Source organism: Lycorma delicatula, chromosome 3 (assembly GCF_047948215.1).
Source record: "Lycorma delicatula isolate Av1 chromosome 3, ASM4794821v1, whole genome shotgun sequence".
Lineage (NCBI taxonomy): Eukaryota > Metazoa > Arthropoda > Insecta > Hemiptera > Fulgoridae > Lycorma > Lycorma delicatula.
In genome coordinates this window covers 176422625-176445697 of record NC_134457.1, presented here as the reverse complement: position 1 = coordinate 176445697, position 23073 = coordinate 176422625, and the positions used below count along the sequence as shown (strand labels likewise).

At 29.5% G+C, this 23073-nt stretch overlaps 1 protein-coding gene across 10 annotated transcripts in view; it reads right to left on the bottom strand.

Moving 5' to 3' along the window:
• Hnf4 (Hepatocyte nuclear factor 4) overlaps positions 1-23073 on the bottom strand; it is a 126158-nt gene that overhangs the window by 47404 nt on the left and 55681 nt on the right. For 4 of the 10 annotated variants that reach the window (XM_075361076.1, XM_075361077.1, XM_075361078.1 and 1 more), the window contains exon 1: positions 16164-16413. The exons of 4 other annotated variants lie outside the window; for them this stretch is intronic. In XM_075361076.1, coding sequence (XP_075217191.1) covers positions 16164-16275 — 112 coding nt within the window. In that variant the 5' untranslated portion in view covers positions 16276-16413. Of the gene's footprint in view, positions 1-16163; positions 16416-23073 lie in introns of those variants that run through there. 2 more of the 10 variants (XM_075361086.1, XM_075361080.1) reach the window with 2 other exon arrangements.

The window sequence follows — 23073 nt, the reverse complement described above, 5'->3', positions numbered from 1 at the left end:
TATAGGCTTTATCGGAGGTCACCTTCGAAACCTCGGCTTTTGACATATTCCAGTCCACCTTGACCAGGATCCCACCGATGCGAATGACATGAGTGACATTCCCATCGGTGTACTACTAATTAATGAATTCAAAACAAAACACATCTCACCGAGTCTTAAGACTGAAACGACTTAACTAAACAAAGGAAATGAACCACCTACCCGTAGAAGGTAAAAGTGAGTTCAACACACAACACGAAACAATAACAACACTAACAATGAAAAAAAAAAAAACAAAGAACAAGAGAGGCACGGGGACTGTCTCGTCCTCTTGTAGAAAAGACCGTAGTTCCGGCGAGAATGCTCTTTTGGGTGTTCTCGTTTGAGGCAAACAAGACTGAGTCCCGGCTTCTAGGGTGAGGAACAGGAACGACATAGTCGGGCCTGGTAACTCTACTCTGAGAGTTAGAGGCAGACATTAATAATTAAGATCCAGCCGGCTTGTTAGAGTAAAAGGACACTCCCCCCGGATTATGTTATGCTTCACTGTGGAATCCGATTCGAGGGAGAGGGAAAAAAACATCAACAAAACCAGAATACAAGAGAAATCCAAGCATTCATCGTTACACCTGGACAGCGTGTATTTCAATAATTTATTTTTAAAAATTATTTATTTTATTTTTTAAATTATTAACCACAAAACGCCGTTAAGAAAAAATAAAGAGGATTTTATTTTAAACAAAACTATGTTAGCCCCTCATTGTTCTAGAAAAAAAGATGAAAATACCACCCTTGCACCTGATACATACCACGAAAGCATATTTAAAAAAATTATATTATATTAATACAGAGTGTCCCATATAAAACGCAACCCATCAATCACTCATCCATGAAATTTCAAAAGTCAAGCTAACTCTCCTACTCGTTACTGAAATGGACTCGTCCAACATCTGAACATTGCGGCGACGCAGTAGAACACTACCGATAGTAACAACAATGCAATCATAACGTTCAGTGTATTTCTAGAGACAAGATGGTGTTTTCGCTAGATGAACGTGTTTTCATTGTTGAGTCGTAGTTCAGTACGAAATCAGCGGTTGCAGTGCAAGATTTGTTTCGCCATAAGTACCCAGATAAACCAGCTCCTAACAAAACATCAGTATTAAGGTTAGTTGCAAAATTTAGAGAGACCGGTTCTGTTAATAACAAGGAACACAAAAGATCTGCGTCAGTGTTGAATACAGATACAGTCACTGAAATCAAAGACCGATTACTCGCCTCGCCAAATAGATCAAACGTTTGTCTGCTGAAATTAATTTGTCTAAATCAACTGGTCATCGGGCGACCAAACGATTACAATTACGACCTTATCGCATTCAAATGGTTCATCGACTTATTGAGCCCGACAAAGAAAAACGGCTACAATATTGTCAACGGTTCCGTCGATTTTTGCGTGAGGGAATTAATGTTATGGATTCGTTATTTTTCACAGATGAAGCACGGTTTCATTTGGAAGGCTACGTAAACAGCCAAAACAGTAGAATTTGAAGTGCTGAAAATCCCCACGTTTATCACGAAAAACAATTACACCCGTAGAAGTTGGGCGTGTGGTGCGCGATATCGCGGAAAAAATAATCGGTCCTATTTTTTTCGAGTACACCATTAATGCAGAACGATATCAGGATATTTTATTTCAGTTCATTGCACTCTTGGAAGAGGAAGACAGACACTGCTGGCTACAACATGACGGTGTGACATCGCACTACGCGGGTTCAACTTCTGATTTCGTTGAGGAATTCTTTGGTAATCGTGTTATCGGTCGAGGCTTGTGGCCACTAAGATCTCCACATTTGACTGCGGCGGATTTTTTTCTATGGGGTTACCTCAAAGAAAAAGCCTACAGCAACAAACCATGAACACTTGAACAATTGAAAGTCAATATTGAACAAGCTGTATTAAATATCCAGCTACAAACTTTGAAAGACGTTCCAAGAAACGCTGTAAAAAGAATTGAAGCTTGTATTCAAGAAGATGGCGGCCACTTCCAACATTTACTCTAAATGTAAGGTAATGGATGGTGATAATAAAAATTACATTTACATTTACACATGCCGTTTTATTATTTCAATACCTACCAATATAAGGTTGGGTTGCGTTTTATATGGGACACCCTGTATATTGTTCATCAAAATATTTTGTTAACATGAATTTATGACACAAAAGATTAAATTAATTTTTATGCTGACTAGCATATTGTATTCCTACTGAAATCACGTAATTCTAAGAATAATCGATGAGTAAGTATACGACTAAGATAAATCACATAAATTTATATATATGTAACACAATTATTTCAGTATATTTAAGTTTTTTACTAAACCTTTTGCTATTGTTACACAAGTTTTATGTAAGCATATGTAAATTATTTGCAAGATACAGAAGTGTTTTACTTTATAAATAATTTTAATAATAAATATAATTATTTTAGCTTATTACTTTAAAAGAACGAAGTAATTAATTCAACTTTACCGATTTAGTTGCGGTTTAATAGTAACATTTGCTGAAGACAAATTCAATTGATCGAAATTTGATTCAATCATAGCTTACATTCTAAAAAGAAAGAAAAATTTTACGAATAGATATTTAATATTTCATAAAAATATTTTAATGTAATTTAAAATGTTTAACTATATAAACACAATTTTTTAGACAAAAGAAAATTTAGTGTGAGAGATATTTAAAAAAAGTATTAGGTCATTAAAAAAAATTTACAACTAATTTGTGAAAATTGTTTTTAGTAAATTTTATAAGCTATTTAGTCTTTATAAAAAACCGTCAACAAAATAAACGTATTAGGGTTGCTCTTACAGAACAATACAAGCTTCCATTTCATTTTAAAATTAAATGATAACCAAAACTAAGAATGATATTTAAATCAAGTACTTTGCCTGTCCATCAATTTTGAGTGATACATAAAAGAATATATTAGTTGTTTTATGTTGTAATAATAGTGTAATCAGTAACTAAACTGGTAGTAAGCAACATTTATACAACCCACTGTTGTAATAAAATATGTGCGCGCAGTTATATTACGTTTTAAAAATTATCTTGGCGAACTCACATTGAAATCGGCTGAAACGTAACGCCTACACCTAAATGTTATTTGTAATTTTTATAATATGCCTTTAAAAAGTAATTTTAATTGTCATCATTCTTATCTATAAGTGTTTTTTTTTTTTTTTTATACAAGTGGTGTAACATGAATTTTAAATGTACATGTTTTATAATATATTTGAAAAATTGGTTATTTACTGCAAAATCATGATATATGTATTTATGAAAGCACGTTAAAAAAATTCAGTTCTTCTAACGGACAAAATTTCAAATATTCTTGGTTTGCCTTATCGTTTCAATTAGGTGACTATAGTCTGGCTGTACGGAGTGTTCTTTTATTTCATTTCGTTGTTATCGTTAAGTCACCAGCAGCTGGGTCTGTGACTACTTAATGTTAGTTTAAATATAGATGTTATTTACTTTTGTTCATTATCTTGCTGAACAGATTGTAAAGTTACTGTGTTATAATAAAAAAGAAATTAATTTAATGTATTCGTTAAATACAATACTACATTAGATGAACGATCTGACAATATTTAATTTTATATTTCTTATAAGCGACGTCATGAACACGAAATCAAAATGAAAAAAATTAGAATTAAATAAATTAACTGAAAAAAAACTGAACTAGTACTAATATAAAATAATTTAAAAAAAACTATTAGCAGCTTTAACAAGTTTATGCATGTATTTTGTTCATAGATTATTTTGTAATTAATCTTGTCTTTGGATGTAACAAAATCACGCTCCTTAACAATTTTAAAGAGGCTTTTTTAAAAAATCGTTTGTCTGGAAGTTATCCTTGTGTTCGGAACCGAAAATTTGGCCTTGAACTGTGAAGCTAGAAAATGAAGTCTGTGGAAAGAGGACAGTATGTGATAATAATCTGCATCTGGGACGGAAAGGACAAAGAGAATGTGGCAGTGTGAGAAGATGGCCAAAACATACTGAGAGAATTTCTTTTTGTAAAATATCGTTATCATGTTAAATGACTCATAAGAAAAATTTAGAGTAAAATGTATGTCAACCTATCAGAAAATTGGCAGAATATTTGGGGTATCAAGTGTTTTTCGTATTTAAATTAGCAATAAATGGAATGAGAGAATATAGTCTCATTTCTTCCTTAGGACACCCTTTATATGCAAAATTAAACAATGTATAATGCTTAAGAACTACGAACATACATATGTTTACATACAGTTCTATGAAAGATTTCAGATAAATCAGCCAACTGAATAAAAAATTGTTTTATGCTAATTCACAATTCTACTGTTATGTTGTCGGTGACAAATGAGTCTTTACGTAACAAAAGTAATCAATATTTGTTTTACGTTGTAATATTTATGCATGCCGTAGTAATATTTATTATTCTAATGAAACAATATGCCGGCATCAATATTCCATATTTGCTACTTGGAAAACGGCTGAAATAGAAATAAATTAATGTTCCGGGTAGAACTGGAAAAAGAGAAACGTTTATTATGTACTTCTTTATAGTGCATTAAGACTTCTGTATATTAAAGATTAAGAGCATGATTGCTCTCATGTCTGAATATCACAGTAATACTGTCGTAGTTAAAGCTAATTTTTGAATTGATAAGTTCTTAGGAATGCCATACATAAATAAAAGGATAATAAGCATTTAATAATTATACTTTTATCTGTATAAAACATTTAGTTCAGTTAGTCAATTGCTATACAAGTAATTGCTTCGAAAAATGAGATTAAATTAATTTACACTAAAGATAATATATCAAATCTATTTAGGACTGTTCTCTTCCCGACCCGGTTTTTTTTTTCAATTTTACTTTACTATTAACATTGTTTACAGCAGTGGTTTTCAAACTATTGCAAGTCTCGGCGCCCTTTTTCAATTAAAAATTTTCTATGGCGCCCTACCCTAAGTAAAAGTATACTTCTCGTAAGTGAGATATAAATAAATAAAAATCGCATATCTTCATTTTTTTTCTTTATTAATATTAAATTAATAATTATAAATGTCTTGATTCAATTAATTATGAAGCTTTTACAATATTTCGAGGCGCACCTGTGAAGAGGCCGCGGCGCACAATTTGAGAATCACTGGTTAACAGTAATAACAGAAAATATAAAACGTATCAATCAATATTTACAACAAGTTTTTAATGCAACAACATGCTTAGGTATTTAGTAAAAAAACAGATCTAATTGTAGATTACCATGTTTAGTGTTTAGAATTTAAATTATTTCACTCATTTTTTTTTTATTTAACTGGAAATTAATCCCTTTTTTTCTTAAATGTATTTACTTTTATCATAACTCAATATTTTCAATAAAATTTTAAAGTCTATAAGAAAATTATTTACAAAAATTAAAATAATGTCAATTAATAATACCCAACCAAATTAAATTACTCCACATTTAAAATGTAATTGAATTTGATATTTGTCACAAATAAAATCCAGCTCAGTCTTTTCAAGCATTATGTATAATTGCAATTAACTAGAAAAAAAAAAATTAGTGCTTATTAATTTTATTAAAGTACAGTTAGTTTTCCAAAAATGGAAATTAACTAAATTCCAACAAATAGACCTTTCTTTCAATCAGCTACCAAATACCATCCGAATAATAAGAATTAGTTCTTTGGTCCCTTATACCTACACGATACCGTTAACTTGACTTCGCATTATTGTTATTATCAGTTCATTCTTAGAAGGAGGTCTCCTTCAATTTCTATTTTAAATAAAAAAACTGCGAATGTGGTAGTGCATGTATATACAGCACACTATTGTACGCGCCGAGCTGTTGTTAATTATAGCTGGCGGCGTATTGCTGTACACATAGACTGATGGGCTGGCTTACCGCCCACTAACTATACTGAAAATATCTTATACTAACTTAATTGCTGTAAGTACACGTAGCTATAAGAGATGTTTTCGTAATGGAATGACTATCTAGCAGTTCGACCCGTCCTGTATAGTTTTTGCAACCAGCAAACAAGCACTCACTATTTATCTTTTGTTTCTTTTCCTTTTTAGCGTCCGGTAATTACCTTTCAGATAATACTTCAGAGGATGAATGAGGATGGTATGTATAAGTGTAAATGAAGTGTAGTCTTGTACAGTCTCAGTTCGATCATTCCTGAGCTGTGTGATTTATTGAAACTGAACCACCAAAGAACACCGGTATCCACGATCTAGAATTCAAATCCGTGTAAAAATAACTGACTTTACTAGGACTTGAACGCTGGAACTCTCGACTTCCAAATTAGCTGATTTGGGCAGACGTGTTCACCACTAAACCAACCCGGTGGGTTAATCACTATTTATTTAAAGGTCGTATCTATAACCGGGTGTATGTCGATCCTCGGGTTTGATCACCCATCATACTTTCATACTAAAAGTATGAAATACTAAGTGATAAAAAAAGTTCAGGGTTTGTTTCCTGCTTTGTAGCCTCAAGCTCAGTGAAAAAAAAGAAGTAACTCTTGATGGTCCTCTAAGGATTGTGAAAAAAATTGTTCCACTTATACAGGAAACATTTTTGAAATACTAAAAAGCTCCACACCATCCTTCGAAACAATTTTTTGATATAGCCCGGAAAGCAATAAAATTTAACTTAATAACATTTTAACTTCATTGCGGCGAAATTATTTGTATTAATTTAAACATCAATACTATATATTCCTTTTTCATAATTTTGTTAATAACTAATTGTTTAATATTGATTTAAGAAATTTTTCTGAGTTTCTTAGATAACGGATAATGATAAACTTAATTTTCTTTGGCTATTTATTTTATTTCTTAATATTAATAATAATGCAATAGTTAAAAAAAGCACATCTAGTAGATTTTTATTGTTTATTTAATTAGTAGAATACAGTTTAGTTATTTTGAATTAATTAAAAATTAAATTAAATTATATATATATTTATTTATATACGAATAACAAAATAAAAATTAATTTACACGTACATCAATTTAATGTCCTTAAACTAATTTCACCTTGCAACTGAGGTGCAGATAAATCCATCATCCTGGACACGTACAGAAGCATTGTTCTTTCGAAGCTGGAATACGGGTCTGAACTATATGACTTTCCGAAAGAGGTAATTAAGGACATGCTTGATCCCTTGCACAACACCTGTATTCGCATGCCACTACGGGCGTTCGCCACTTCCCGTATACCAAGCTTACTGGTGGAATCCGATTAAATTCCATTGCGTTACAGGAGAAAAAACAAGACTATCAAACACGTGATCAACCGCTCAGGGCAAATGACCAGACACGCTCACACTTCGCTACTTGAAGGAAGGACGGACGTCCTTACCGCAGTTTTTCAGCCTCAGGCTGCTTTGCTATTTCCAAGAACTAGATCTGCTTGCCCCGATGATCCTTGGAAAAGGAATAGGATGCGACGCCCCTTGGTTACGAGCGTCTCCAGAGATCCTATATTTATAATGTGGAAGTCGTAAACGGAACCCAGATTTCCAGTCTACTAAAGACCAATTTAACAACAATAACAACAATTTAATTCCAAGAAGTACAATAGAACACTCATCTACACAGACGGTTCTGTCTCGGCCGATGGATGTGGCTGTTCTACTGTACTCCCTGACACAGAGCTATTATATAAGCTTAATGCCTGTTCTTCTGTGTTCTTTCGCGAGGCCTATGCAGTTTACTCCGCCTTGAAAGTTATTGAAACCCGTAGTGATGACAGCTTCCTAATAATTATCGACTGTAGGAGTGTACTTGAGAGCTTGAACTGCTCTGAATCCATCGTCCAGATTATTCATGATATCCTTTCAAGGATAAATAAGACTGTGGTACTGGTATGGGTCACTGGCCATTGTGGCATCCTCGGGAACAAACGGGCCGATGCGGCTGCCAAGTGAGCTGCAATAAATGGCATCCAAGTACAATCGACATCTGAGAGAAACTTCATGGTATCAGTCCGTGTAAAATTTCGGGCTCATTGGAATAGGTTCTGGCTGCTGAGTCCTTCCACGGCATTACATAACATGTGGGAGAATGTGCTGGAGAAACCTCTTTCCCCGAGCAACAGAAGAGATCAAGTCATCTTAACTCGGCTAAGGATTGGACACACCAGGCTTACCTCAGAAGATCTGTGAGGCTTGCAAGGTCAAATGGTCCGTGCACCATCTGCTCTTTGATTGCCCACTCTTTGGAACCATTCGAGAAAACGTAGACCTGGGTTCAGATATGAAATTTCTACTAAACCGGACAGAAGGTATAAAACGTTTGTTGTGGTTCCTCTCCTACAGTGGAATGAAGAATACAATTTGGTGGTTTTTGTCTGATTTATATATTTTAGTTTGTATTTGTTGTTGTTACTTGTCTATGTTTATTCTTTATTTTTTTTGTTTATGATTTTTGTTGTTTTATGTAACACCACATGGTAGTGTTACTTTAGTCGCTAATGCGACTAAAATTCTAATTATAATGCGACTGTAAATAAAAGAATTAAAATAAAATTAATGTAATTAACGGTCTTTATTAAAATAAAATGTTGTGTTCTATTTATTTCTTTAAAATTATGTATAATATTTTCTATTTTTTTAGCAGGTTGTCGAAACGTTGACTGTTGTCAACTGTTTTCTTGCAACGATAATTTAAAAAAAAAAATCATTATACATAATTAAACAAATAAATAGAATTCAGCATTTCTTTTGAATGCAGACCGTTAATTGCATTAAAATTAATTTTTATTTTGTTATAAAATATATATATACAAAATTTAATTTAATTTTTAATTAATTCCAAATAACTAAACTGTATTCTACTAATTAAACAAACAATAAAAATCTATTACATGTGCTTTTTTTAACTATTACATTATTAATTAAATAAATATAAAGTTATTTTTATAGGATTAAAATTATTGTAATTCAGAAATAAATCAAATTAATTTTTGAAGCAGTGCATAATAGAATAAAAAATGTCTTTAATTCTCAAATAATATTAAGAAATAAAATAAGTACCCAAAGAAAATTAAGATTATATTTATTCATTATCTAAGAAACTCAGAAAAAATTTCTTAAATCAAGATTTAATGATTAGTTTATAGCAAAATTATGAAAAAGGAATGATAATATTGATAGTTAAATTTAACTCAAATAAATTCTTCCCAACGAAGTTAAAATTTTATTGCTTTCCGGGCTATATCAAAAAATTGTTTCGCAGGATGGTGTGGAGTTTTTCAGTATTTCAAAAATGTTTCCTGTATATGTGGAAAAAATTTTTTTTCACACTTTTTAGAGAACTATGGAGCGTTACTTCTTATTTTTCACTGACCTTGAAGCTACAAAGCAGGGAACAAACCCTGAACTTTCTTTATCACTTAGCCTTTCATACTTTCAGAAAGAAAGTATGATGGGGGATAATACCTGGGAATCTGCATACACCCGTTTATAGATACGATCTCACACCGATATTATTTATTTTATATATTTACTAACTTTTTTTACTTTATTTTCATTTCATAAGGTGCTTAAAATCGTAATAATATGCATCAATTACACGACACACGTAACATTAGAACACTAAATTGTAGGCATAAAATAAGACTAAAAATACAAAAAGAAAAGTTTAAAGTATTTTTTATTTAGTTTTATTAGTAAAGGAAACGAATATTAATATCTAGAGTCAGAATAAATAACTATACATATATCAGTCATACAGCCAAGTACCAGGCTGCAACGTAGACAGACATGTAACCCATACGCCTTTGGTAACCCAGCTATAAAAACTAAAAAAATAATCATGGTCAGAATGTGCGCTTTCGCTAATATTGCTCTTTAAAAGCGAGAAATTTAGATAAGTAGTGAGTGCTTTTTTTTGCTGTTTACAAAAACTATATTATAATTTTAAAGTCATTAAATAAATTTAATTGTAGAATTTACTTTGTTAAATTCATAAGAATATAAGCGAAGCCTACTTTTTACAGAACTGTAGATATAAAATTTAAAACTGGTGTAGATTAATGATTTTATTCATCCATGATTAAAAAACAAGTAAATATAATGAAGCTATATTATTTCTCTCCCGTTTGTATCAAATATGAATACTCGAACAGTTTCATGTAATACGTACTGATAAGATTTCTTTGCAAGTAAAAGGTTTAATTAATTTAAAATATACTCTAAAATTTGATAATACTTTTTTACTTTGAACTGATGGATAGGAAATATACTTCAAGTTTAATAACAATAATCATATTATTATCTATAATGTAAATTAATAAATCTTATAAATTTTTGGTTAATTTATTTATAAACCAATGATTTTTTTTTTTAGATTGTAGTCTACATTGTGTCCATAGATTTTAACCTTTTAAATGTAGATTTTTTTTTTTTTTGTACTGTACTCAATAGTATCTATCTATATCTGTTGTAGACAGTTTTTAATAACAATATATTTATATATATTATCTAATCAACCATTGTTATTTATTAAACTGTAGGTTATTCAGTCACCGAAAAAGACCTCAAGCAGTGTTATTTAGTGTAAATATTTAATGATTGTAACACAAAATACAAATACTGATAAGTAGAATTTTTGTATTCGTATAAAAATGAGCCGCTGTTATCAGAACAGTACCATGTTAATAATGATAAAATACAATTTAGTAATGATATTAATAATAGTCTAATATTTATTTTTATTGAATATCATAAATCTGTTATAGAAATATATATGAATGTATACGTATACTTTTAAAATAGTATGATTGTTTATTGGAGCAAAAAAAGATGAATAAAAATAATAAAAAACTATTGATTTTATTTTTTAAAAACATAAATTATTATTTTATTTTTTAGGTATGGTAATTTAGAGGATACAAAACAGGTTTTTTTAAAAATAAAATCTGCCCTTGGCAGCCTACAAATTTCAAATCACGTAATTTATGTTTATTAGAAATACGCAAAGTAAGAACGATGATTTATTTCTATATTTTACATTGTAAAGTATTAAATGGCTTTTTTTACGAAGATAGAATTAAGAAAAATAAAGATTGGAATAGGCAATTTTCCATTTTATATTCAAATATTCCAATCTTATTTTAATATTAATTTTTATACTAATTACTATCTCCTACTGACTACAAAATTTACCAAACTGAATTTCAAAGTTTTATTTTTACGTGCATCTAAAAAAAAATCCCATTCGGCACGCCGGTTAGTGGAGGTAGATTTCACAGGTGCTAAGTAGGGAATAAAAAAGATTTCCACCTTAAAGTTAAAAAAAACTTCAAATTTAATCAATTCGATAATGATTGCATGTGAAAAAAAGTTGCACATGTTTAGCATACGAAAAGCCCCATCTTCTTACAATTCCAGCAACATTTTTGCCGTAAAGGTTAGTCATATCAAAACTTGTTTAAGGCAAAAGTTTTAGGTAAAGTTTAGAGGAGTAATGACCAGTTTAAACCGATTCGATGCTATGCATATTAAGGAAGGTATGATTTTTTGTCTTCGAAATCCCATTTTTTCAACCTCCTGGGCCAATGGTTGGTGATATAAAAAAATCTACATATAGAGGTTTTAGGCCCTTATCTAAAGTATAGTAGGAACTTTAAACGAATTTGATATTTTACTTAATAAGAAAGTTATAGCGGTATTTTTTCGGAAAAGCCCTCCATTTCCAGCCCCATGGTTCGATTTTGCCCGTTACTCGACCGAGATTATGGGACGAGCTATTTTTAAGGAACAGTTTGAAAATGATTGGCGCAAAATTATGTTAGTTATCGTGTCCACAAGAAATTTATATATATATAAACTTTTGATCTGACGGTGGTTTTGAGATCTGGAGGAGTGAAACGCGAAGATATGTCAAAATTTTCCGGAAGTCGAATCATGGTACTATAGGTAGCTTTCTTATAAAATCTACGTAAAAAACTTGATGTGAAATAATTGTTTTAGTTATTTCTTATTGATTCTGCTATTGTAATATGTAAACAATTTATTTTAAGCTTTATTTTGTAGCATTCACTAATAAATAGTAACGGTGTATATATACTACAACTCATTGATACACTAATAAATGAATATGCTTTACATAAAACCGGGGTTTAGCATACGTAATGTACTTTTCTATAGGGAAAGTTAAAATCTTCCTTATGGCTCTGATGCATATAACGGCTCATGATATAAACGGTACTTTAAAAAGATACTTCTTTAAAGAAGTACCTTATTACACTGTACGATAATTGTTATAAAAAGGGTAAACATGTGACTTTTAGGAAAAATTATTGAAATTTCACTTAAAACAGCTTATTTTCAATTAATTATATTTCCTGTGCGCTTTGATGTACTCTAAATTGTGCGGGGACATTAAAATATTTAAATAATCCATTGTGTATTTAAATTAACATACATTTATAGTTTTATATTTTTTTAAGAATTAAAAACTTAATTATTGTATTACTGTTAGTATTATGTGTTTGATAAATTACGAATGCATTTAATTTTAGAATAAATGCATAAAAGTCGTCTAATATAAACCTACTAAAAAAAAAAAAAAAAAAAAACAGTATTAGTTGTGGCCACTACAACCACCTACACTCGGATGTTGTTAACTGTGAAATGAACACTACCTCGAATTTTAGGTATATTTTATAACGTGAAATATATGTAGACTAAATTGTAAATCTATCTTAAAAGAAATAATTTTCTTAATTACTTTTATTACTTAAACCGTCGTACCGGATTTTTTATTTATATTTCAGGATTGACCAATCTTTAAATTTGGTATAATTTTCTATATATGGGATGGAATTTCATGAAATTAATTTTTTTTTTTAAATTCGTTAAGAAGGTGAGGACTATCGCGAAAATGCCAATTTCGATTTTCTATAGAGGTGTTTTAGAGAAAAAAATTATTAAAGAAAATTTATTACCTACAATGCATATATAAAAATGTAAAAAAAATATTTTCAAAAAATCAACCCCCCTTCTAAATATTCAAGTATATGATTTTGTTCTTCTACTCTATTCGCTTTGGTTTAGTTATTTTTCTTTTTTTTCGGTTTTGAAAGCTTATACTTCGTGTATAAAGCTTTAAAGAAATGTTTACAATTTTTAAAATTGTAGGCCTCGGACCTAAAATGCAGAAAGTCTATTGAAAATGTTATTTTTTTATTTTAGCCTTTATTGAAGGAGGTATTACATTAAGAGAGAACTTTCTTTACTTAAGCAAATATCTTAAGATTAATGAATATTTTTAAACAACCTTTTATTAAAATTTATTCCCCGCCTCGTGTATATATATATATATATATATATAATATTTTTGGTTTGTTGGCTCTTAACTCTTTTGGTATTTATTATCAAAAAAAATTTTTTTTATTCTTTTTCATCATTTAAAGAGCTATTAAAATTAAAGTAGCATTGTCACCTATATTTTATACCGGAACCAAAATGAGAAGCAATTTTTTTTCTTTACTTTTATAAGGTTATATTTGATCGGCGTAGCAGGGAAAGTCATGCAATACTATGCCAGCTTTTTGTTTAAATTGATTTAAATAAATAATTTATCCGTGCTCACTTAATATATTCATGTACGTCTGCTTTTGTGTTGGAAGGAGAAACACAATGTTTTGTAACTGAAAATGTAAGAAGTATATAAAATTTGTTGTTATTTTCAAATTATGCAACATATGAACATTTTTCTTATTAAATATAAAAATATAAGGTAATTAAGCGCAATAACGTATGTGTATTAATTATTTATAAAAAAAATATTGATTATAATTTATAAAATTTATAAACTATTTCTGAATGAAAAAATAAATTTGTATGAAAAAATTCAGAAAACAACTATACAAAAGAAAGATATAAAAATGCGTGGTATTGTAAAAGTATATTTAAGATTTAATAGTTTTTTTTTTGTATTTATAATTTCGTCATTCACATAGCGATAAAAATTAAAAGAAAATCTAAAATAACTTCAGTTAGTGTATTATTATCGTTATACCAAATTTCATTTGAATAAATTTACATTAATGTAATTAAGCAGGATATTTACTCGTATGTTAGTTTATTTAAGATCGTAATTGTGATATATTTATTTGAGTTATATTATTCGATGTAACAGATAACGTTGTTGTCAAATATAGTAAAATTAGAAATCTACTGGTATTTGTTTGCTTAATAGATGATGCATATGTAAAACGTTTGAGGTTTAAATTCGGTCTTTCAGGATGAAAAGTTTCTTTTTCTTTGATAAATAATATTTAATGATTAAATAAATTTATTATTTTTGATTTTATTTTAATTTTTCAATAGTTAAAATAAACTTAAATCTAAAACTTTTTATGAAGATTAATTATAATGTTTTTTATTGAAATAATTATTTTTATACATAGATATTTCATGTTATACGTTTATATATTATATTATTTTTATAAAAGTTTGTATTATTCATTCTTTATATCTATTCTTCCATGAAATACTAAAGCAATTATTCAGGTTTTTGGGCAATTATTTATTCCTAATCATGGGTAACGCTATGGATTAATATCTGCTTTGAATAAAATAATTATTTTTGTAATAATAATTGTGTAATTACTTGTGCATTTTTAATTATGGGAAATTTAAGATAATACTAAAAAAGTTTCAGTGTAAAGTAAGTTAACTTTCCATCGAAAAAAAAAGAAATTCGTATACCTTTCTTTGAATTGATATATATAAAAAAACCTTTAGAATTCATTAACTTTATTTTTTGATATGATAAGTAGAAACCGGATTATATGCGTTTGCATATTTGCATCTGCATTTGCATAGTAAGTCCATTCTTACCGGTTATTGCATATTTTTCTTAAAATCTAGTAATGATGCATATTTTCGCTATATTTACAATATTTTTCAGTAGGATATCTTGTTAATTCAGTTGTAGCTGGCCAAACCTATTAGCTGCACGGCTCTTAGAGGACACTTAGCAGCCGCTGAACAGTTTATGATTGTTTATGTGTACAGAAGTAACAAAATGTTAAATAATTATTAATTATCGAATTTATCAATATGTTATTCAACTACTTACTAATCGTATGCTGATTTTGAAATTAAAAAAAAATTAATATTTCTTTATATTTTAGTTGCATATTTTGACACTTTTCATGCATATTTGAATGTTTATTTCAAGCTTTTTATGTTGCATGTAATCCGGTCTTTAATGATAAGGGATACCAAGAAAAGGGATACCTTTCTTAAATATAGTTGTATAGGTCCGTAATAACTTTTGTTGATTAGAAGAAACATTCATCGTTTAAAATAAAAATAAAGTAAACGAAATAAAATATATATATTTGTTTAATACAGTTATAGATAAAGGTTAACTGTAAACTTGAATATCAAAAAGCATATACAATTAAGGCTGAAAGATAAATGTAGCCTACAATTTCCATTCTTATTTAACCTAATTCAAAGGATAAATTAACAATATAAAGTACAAATTTTATGATTCTTAATACAAAACTGGACTCTTGGTAAGCTAGTGCAGTATACAAAATGGATTTTACTTATACTTTTGTTATAAAATTACGCTTAGTTATACAAGGAAAAATAAAATTTATAAATTCAATAAAAATGTGTTGATGCAAGTATGGAATTTTTATTTTACAATAACCAAAATATGCTAGTTTCAGCTTAGGAAATTTTAATAAAGACGAAAATATATAATCAAATTTGGATATCTAGTTTTAATATCTGTATATGCATTAAATAATCAAAATTCTATTACTGTACAAAGCAGAAATAAAATAAATATTATAATATGAAATTTATTTTAGAGAACAGCGCTCTAAATAAAGTTATCTAGAGCAAATAAATTACTACGTTTTTTTTATAAATAAATATATTATAAAAAAGAGATAAATAAAACCATTGAAATACCATTTCAAAATGATTTGTTTCTAATAAAATGTTAATAGTGAAACGTGCAACCGGGTTATACGATGGCATTCGTATCAGATAGACTGAAGGCTGGGTAGACTCGCATTTATAGAAATAGGTCAACATCAGCTGATTATATGAAAATAAGTGCATGTACACGTATCATACATAATCTTACCCAAGAATTGGAAGAAAGTTTCGTCCTCGAGTTTCATGCTGGGAGGCGTGCTGTCGTACAGAGCGCTGCTATCAAACTTGCTCGTTGATAACAGCTGTTCTTCGATAACCATCTTTCAATACACTCAACGATCACGAACTCGGTAGATGCACACAACAGGAACACACTCTAATTGGATATAATATCACAAGAAAGCTGCCAGTTTTGTCTTATCTATCCGACCGACAATTATACTAATAATACTTTGGAGTGACGATGATTTATATATATATAATATATATATATATATATATATATATATATATATATATATATATACTCGTTTAAGTGTGTGGCTTGATAGCAGATGGGAAAGAAATCAGTTATGAAGCGGGAGAAATTGTGAGAGAGGGAGACAGTTACAAAATAACCTATTAGATAAATGGCTAACCCCGCTGCGCTTTATTTTACTTATTTATTTATTTATTTGTTTTAAAAATCATTATCAATATATTAAAATAATATTACACACCATTTTATATACATAATATTTAATTAGTAAGCTCTACAACCAACCGCACGTGACGACAATAGTTAGTCGCGTGGATCACTGTCGACCCTATTAAAAAATAAAACTTCGTATAATTAAAAACTACGATAAGTTTTTATCTTGAAATTTTTAAATATTATTCATATGAAAAATATTATAGGAGGATTAAACATAATTAATAAATTAGATTTTATTAAGTTTCTAAGTTTTTCATTTCACAGAAAAAAATTTGATAGACGTATTAACAATTGTGAATTGTAAAATATGACGAAATAACAGTTTCATTCTAAGCAATGTTATTCGAAGGTTATTATTAAATTACGCAATAATGATGTAAGAAAGCAGTTTTTGAAATTGAAATTTTAAAAAACAAATATTTTATTCTGATTTGTACATAATTTGTTATATATTAAATAGATACATAAAAAACAGGTAGTTATTTTACTCCATGGGTAAAATTAAAAAATCTTTATCAGCATCACAAAACGTACAATTAATTATAAAATAAAAAATTCTTTAAACCTATATTGATTTTTTAAAAATAAAACACACGAAGTAATATTTAAATTAGTATATAAGAAAAAAGTAAATGTTCGAAATAACTGCAAAATAAATCAAAATTTCGAGAAGATTAATAAAAATTATGATAGCATATATATTTTGTATTTAATTTAGATGGGGATTCAGAATATTTAGTATAAACAAATGTTATAATTAAAGATTCATCAACATAGTATTGTATTTGTAAAAAAAATCATTTATATTTCAAATAAGTTGATGTGAAGGTCATTGAAATTGTCCCAGAAAAATTAAAAATTCTGAAGTTAAAAAGTACTTATAAAGTACAAATTTTATGATTCTTAATACAAAACAACTGAACTATTGATAGACTAGTGCACGGTACGTAAATCAATTCTATTTATATTTTTGTTATAAAATTACGCTTAGTTATTCAAGGAAAAATAAAATTTATAAATTCAATAAAAGTGTGTTGATGCAAGTATGGAATTTTTATTTTACAATAGAATAATTAAAATAAGCTAGTTAAAAAAAAACTAGAATATATCATTAGTATTTTGGTGGTTAAAAGAACACATCTTCATAAGCCAAAGTATTATGTAGAGTTATACAAAAATATTTCTTTTATCTAGTTGGTAATTATAATTTTTTTTTAGAATGCTCATTTTACCAAAGATTGCAAATGCCTAAGTATAAATATAAGGATAAGTAAAAGTCTTTTATTTACAAAATAAAATTATTACCAACATATGAGACTGAATATCATCTCGGAGGTACAATCCATGTACCCCCGTTGGATTCGACCAAGGTCCCAGAATTATTAAACTTTTTTGTCACTTAAGTATTTCGCCGATATGACACTGAAGTTAGAAATAGCTTTGATTCGATTCTGATTATTCACTCGTACTTCTTACATTAGCACGGAAATGTTAAAAAAAAACAAAACAAACCGTCTGCCCTGCACAACAACAGGACCGACTGAGGGTGCTATCAGAGCTGGATTGAGGTAAAGCTATGTGTGACCGATTGAAAAGTAGTGCTGATATAGATAATATGACGCATTTCTTGACCGCAATCCTGCAGGAGACAGCTTGGAGGTTGACACCAGAGAATAGACATGGAGGAAAGAGAGGTATGACCTACCCGACAGGGGTTATGGATCTTATCTACTAGAAGGAGGTGGCAATACTATAGAAGTCCTAAGGATAGAACATCTTTGAACGGTGCAGCTCGTAGATTAAAACGGCTGCTGAGGTCTATTAAAAACCGAGAAATTTAGAAACTTCTTTGAAAATCTCTCCTCTTTACAAAGGGTGATTACTTACTATGAAAGGCCAAGCAGGACTTCAATAGACCACCATCATCGTTTCCATAATTGAAAATATTTGATGGGTCGTAATCTCAAATTGGCAGTGAGAAATCTGACGTTTCGCAAGGTTTCTTGAGAAGGTCTTTTAGTCTTTTGACAAACGAGGGAATGATGAGGAAGAAATAATCGAATTCCTGAGTAACCCAGTTCCTATGAGGCTTTTCGTGGACTTGTTTCGTCAACAGAGGTTCTGCAAGTAATCAGGAAAGGTAGGAATTCAAATAAAGATCCTGGTTATGACTTGATAACTAATAAAATACTTTTTATGCTTCCACACAAACCCATCCTGTATATAACACATTTGTTTAATAAATACCATTCGTCAAACTAGGAAATCTCCGATGGAATAGAAGGTATGACAGATGGTAATCCCGAAACCGGGTAACTCAACCTATGATGTTGCTTTACACAGGCCGTTAAGCCTTTTACGACGTTAAGTCTTTTGGAAGACTATTTCTGAAGTTATGGCCGATTTTGGAGGGCATGTTATCCCTGATATTCAGTTCGGCTTCAAACACGGTCACTCCACAATCGAACAAACACACATGATTGTCAACGTTTTCAACAAGTGCCTAAATGAGAAGATATACTGCTCCGCTGTTTTATTGGGATGTCCAGCTGACCTTTGATAAGGTCTTCCTGGCCTACACTATAAATTGAAACGGACCCTTCCTCTACTGTATCACTTCATCCTACACAGCTACCTAGACGGATGTTTTTCCCAGGTTAATTACAATCAATACTTATTTGTATTCTTTGATACTTGGTCGGGTATTCTTCAGGGCCCAGTTCTGGGGGCCGGTTCTAAACTCGGTCTTCTTTGCAAACTTTCTGACTCCAGAGGACATCACAATTGCTTCGTTCTCGGATGACGTGGCAATTCTGGCTGTAGCTTCTATTATAGTAACGCAATTCTAGTATAGCTTCTGCTACACTACAGACTGTATTGGATCTAATTAACGAGTGGCTAACTAGATGAATGATGAAAGTTAGTCCGGCTAAGTTAACGCATCTTGACTTTGCGATGAGGAGGGGACCTGCGAGTTCACCCCAGATTAAAGTTCATGCGTGATGGCGTTTTCATCCCGCTTGCTAACGGCGTGCGATACCCAGGACCGCATCTTTATCGCCGTCTAATGTGAAGGAGTCATTTCATAGAGTAAAGGATGCAGCTTAACGTTACGTTCAGGGAGATGTCTTAGCTGCTTGGAACGGGGTTTCAACTATCAATATATATAACAAGCAGTTGTGTACTCAGCGATGCTGAGATCGATTTGGACTTATGGGATCCAACTATGTGGTACGACAAGCGAGAGTAACATCGAAGTCGTACAGCGATTCCAGAACAAACTATTGAGAAATATAACAGAAGCGCCGTGGTATGCAAAAAAACACTGCAATACACGATTATCTGGGATTGCCAACAGTTCGAAAGGAGGTACGGAAATTCAGTACAAGGTACAAAATGAGACTGAAAAAACATATAAACTAGCTCGTGATTCAGCTACTGGATACCAGTGAGAACGTTAACGCTTAAAGCGACTGCGTATATTAGATTTGTAAGTTCTCCGAAATTTGAGGTGAATCAGCTACCCTAGAGAATTGTGCATCGTCAATATTCTTCCTTTCGTTTCGCCAGTTACTTTTGTAGGTTCTTTGTTTTGGTTACTGCTTCTTTATTTGATTAGTTATTCTTTGTTTGAATGAAAAGAGTATTTTTTATTTTTTCTTGGTTTTAATGTTCTGAACTTTAGACTTTTATCAATGTTCTTTGGACTCATCTTTGGATGCATTTATTTATGTCTAGTAAATATTTTTGTATACTGTATAAGCTATGTGTGTATATGCATACATACGTATACATATAACGTTTTCTAAAGGATTTCAAAGGAAATCCCTCTCTACATGTAAATTTTTTAAATTTAAATTTACTTTTAGTTCCGGTAAATTGGAACCGATTGTAAATTAAACATTTTCTGACGAAGCTCTAAGAGATGATTTACATATCAGACGGAAACAATAAATAAATACGTATTATTATTTTTTTTAATTTGTACATTGCCATCTGCTCAACTAATGAACAATAAGTAATCTTATATAGTTTATTGACATGAGAATGATATGTATGAAATGTAAATAAGGTGTAGTCTTGTAAAGACCCAGCCGACCATTCTGTGGTTAATTGAAAGCTCAAACCACCAAAGTACACCGGTATCCATTGTCTAGTATTCAAATCCTTGTAAAAGTAACTAACGCTTACTAAAAATTGAATCTCAGAAGTTTCGACTTTGAAAATAAACTGTAAAACATGTGATTTTTCGATGACGAGTTTACCACTAGACTAGTGCGGTGAGCTATATATAAATATTTAATAATGATTTAATAAAGGTAATAATTTATTGATGTGCTTAAAGGCAGAAGAGTAAGTCCCAAACAGAGTTTTTCATCTAAGAAAACAACCAGAGATTTCTCGTTTTAGACAACAATGATACTATCATTATCATTAATGAGATTCAGATTAAAAAGCTTGGCAGTGCTGAATAGTACACTCGGTAATGGGTCCGGAGTAAACGCTAGCTTTTTTCTTACAATAAAGTACGATTGATATATCTAAACAGGTCAAAATTAAATAAAACTTTAATTAAGAGAATAATTATTTTTATTTTTTCTGCTAAGAACACTATGATTTCTATGTTGAATACTGTTTACCTTTCTTAAATTCATTCTTTTATTATATGTTGACGCGTTTCGGAATAACTCCATTGTCAAAACTTATTGTACTAAACATTATAGTACAATAGCTTTTGACAAAGGAGTTATTCCGTAGAGCGTAAACATATAATAAAAGAATTAATTTAAGAAAGGTAAACAGTACTCAGCATAGAAATTAAATAAAACTTGTTTAAGGGATGTCATGAGAATGATTAATAGCATCAGGGGAGCGTCAATAAGAGAATTGCAAAAATGAGAATATCTCTTCTCATTTTTAATAAGAATTACAAAAAAAATACTAAAAATGACAATAAATAATTAATTATAAAAAACTAATAGTGTAAAAATCATACAATTAGTAAATTAAGTCTGTTATTTTAAACATTATTTTTAATAAAATAAAAAAATCATCTAATACAAAAGTAACATTTCATTTATAATTTTTTGATAAATCATTCGATTTTTTATACTATTTTTAGTTTATACAATTTTCAAGCTCCATACATAAATAACTTTGATAAAATAATTCATTGAAATTTGTAGTTAATGAAGAAGTTTCATGAAGAACCTTTTTTCCGTAAGAAGGAATGCGTTTGTAGAAACAATCATTTCATGATTTAATTTTAGTTTATTAGAAACAATAAAACTTACGTATAAATATACTTTGTTTAATTGAAATAATACACTTATAAAACTCTGTTAAATTGAGAGTATGAATGATAAATTATTATTCGTAAAATATTTTATCTGATGTAATTTTATTAAAAAAGAAAATGTTTCTAAATGTTCTCTTTACTCCTATAAGCTTATTTCAAGTAAATATATTAAACGAACGAAGGTCCGCTCACGAAGTTGTATACATTTTTTATTCTGAATATATTTTGTTAACTGATAATTTATAGAAAATTTATTGTGTACATAAGGATATTTACATAAAATTGTTTTTTACAAAGGAAATATTTTTTTAAATCTTTCTTAATAAAATTCGTCTTTCAATATATTTTAAGTAAATAATTATTTTAAATTAAAAAATAACATTACTTAACTCGTTAATATCATGATTAAATTAATATTCATGTATTAGTTTTTAATTCTTGTTTATTCATCGGCATAGTAGGGTTGTTAAGCTTTTCTGCAGCCTTTTCTAGTGTGAAAAGAAATTACTGTAAGAAGTGGTGAAAACTTGTCTTTTTTTAACAAATTATTGTTAGTATTAGTAATAGTAGTAGTATTAAAAATAGTAGTTTAGTTTATTAATAATTCATTTAATAGTAAATATATAAATATATATATATATATATATATATATATATATATATATGTAAAACTTGAAAATGTCGTAAAATTTAATATATACAAAAAATGCGTGTACACACACACACATAACTACCTTGTACGAAGTAAAAAAAGTATTGTGATCGCGAAAAATGTTGTTTTCAGATTTCAACGTAAATATCCATTTTGATTAGTTTCGGCTTGGCGACTGTACGTATGTATGTGTTTGTAGTACATATGAAAGATTTCTTTCAACTAGTTTCGGTGTAACATCTACACGTACGTATGTATCTTACATAACTCAAAAACTATTAGCTGTAGGATGATAGAATTTTGGATTTAGGACTGTTGTAATATCTAGTTATGCAACTCCCATTTTGATTGCAATCGACTTGATCAAAAATGTCCAAAATATTAAAAAAAAATTGATTTTAGTCTTTTTCTTAAGTGCAGTAATTAGCCCTCATTGAGAGCTTTTGAACAATATATCATAAATAGTACTTATT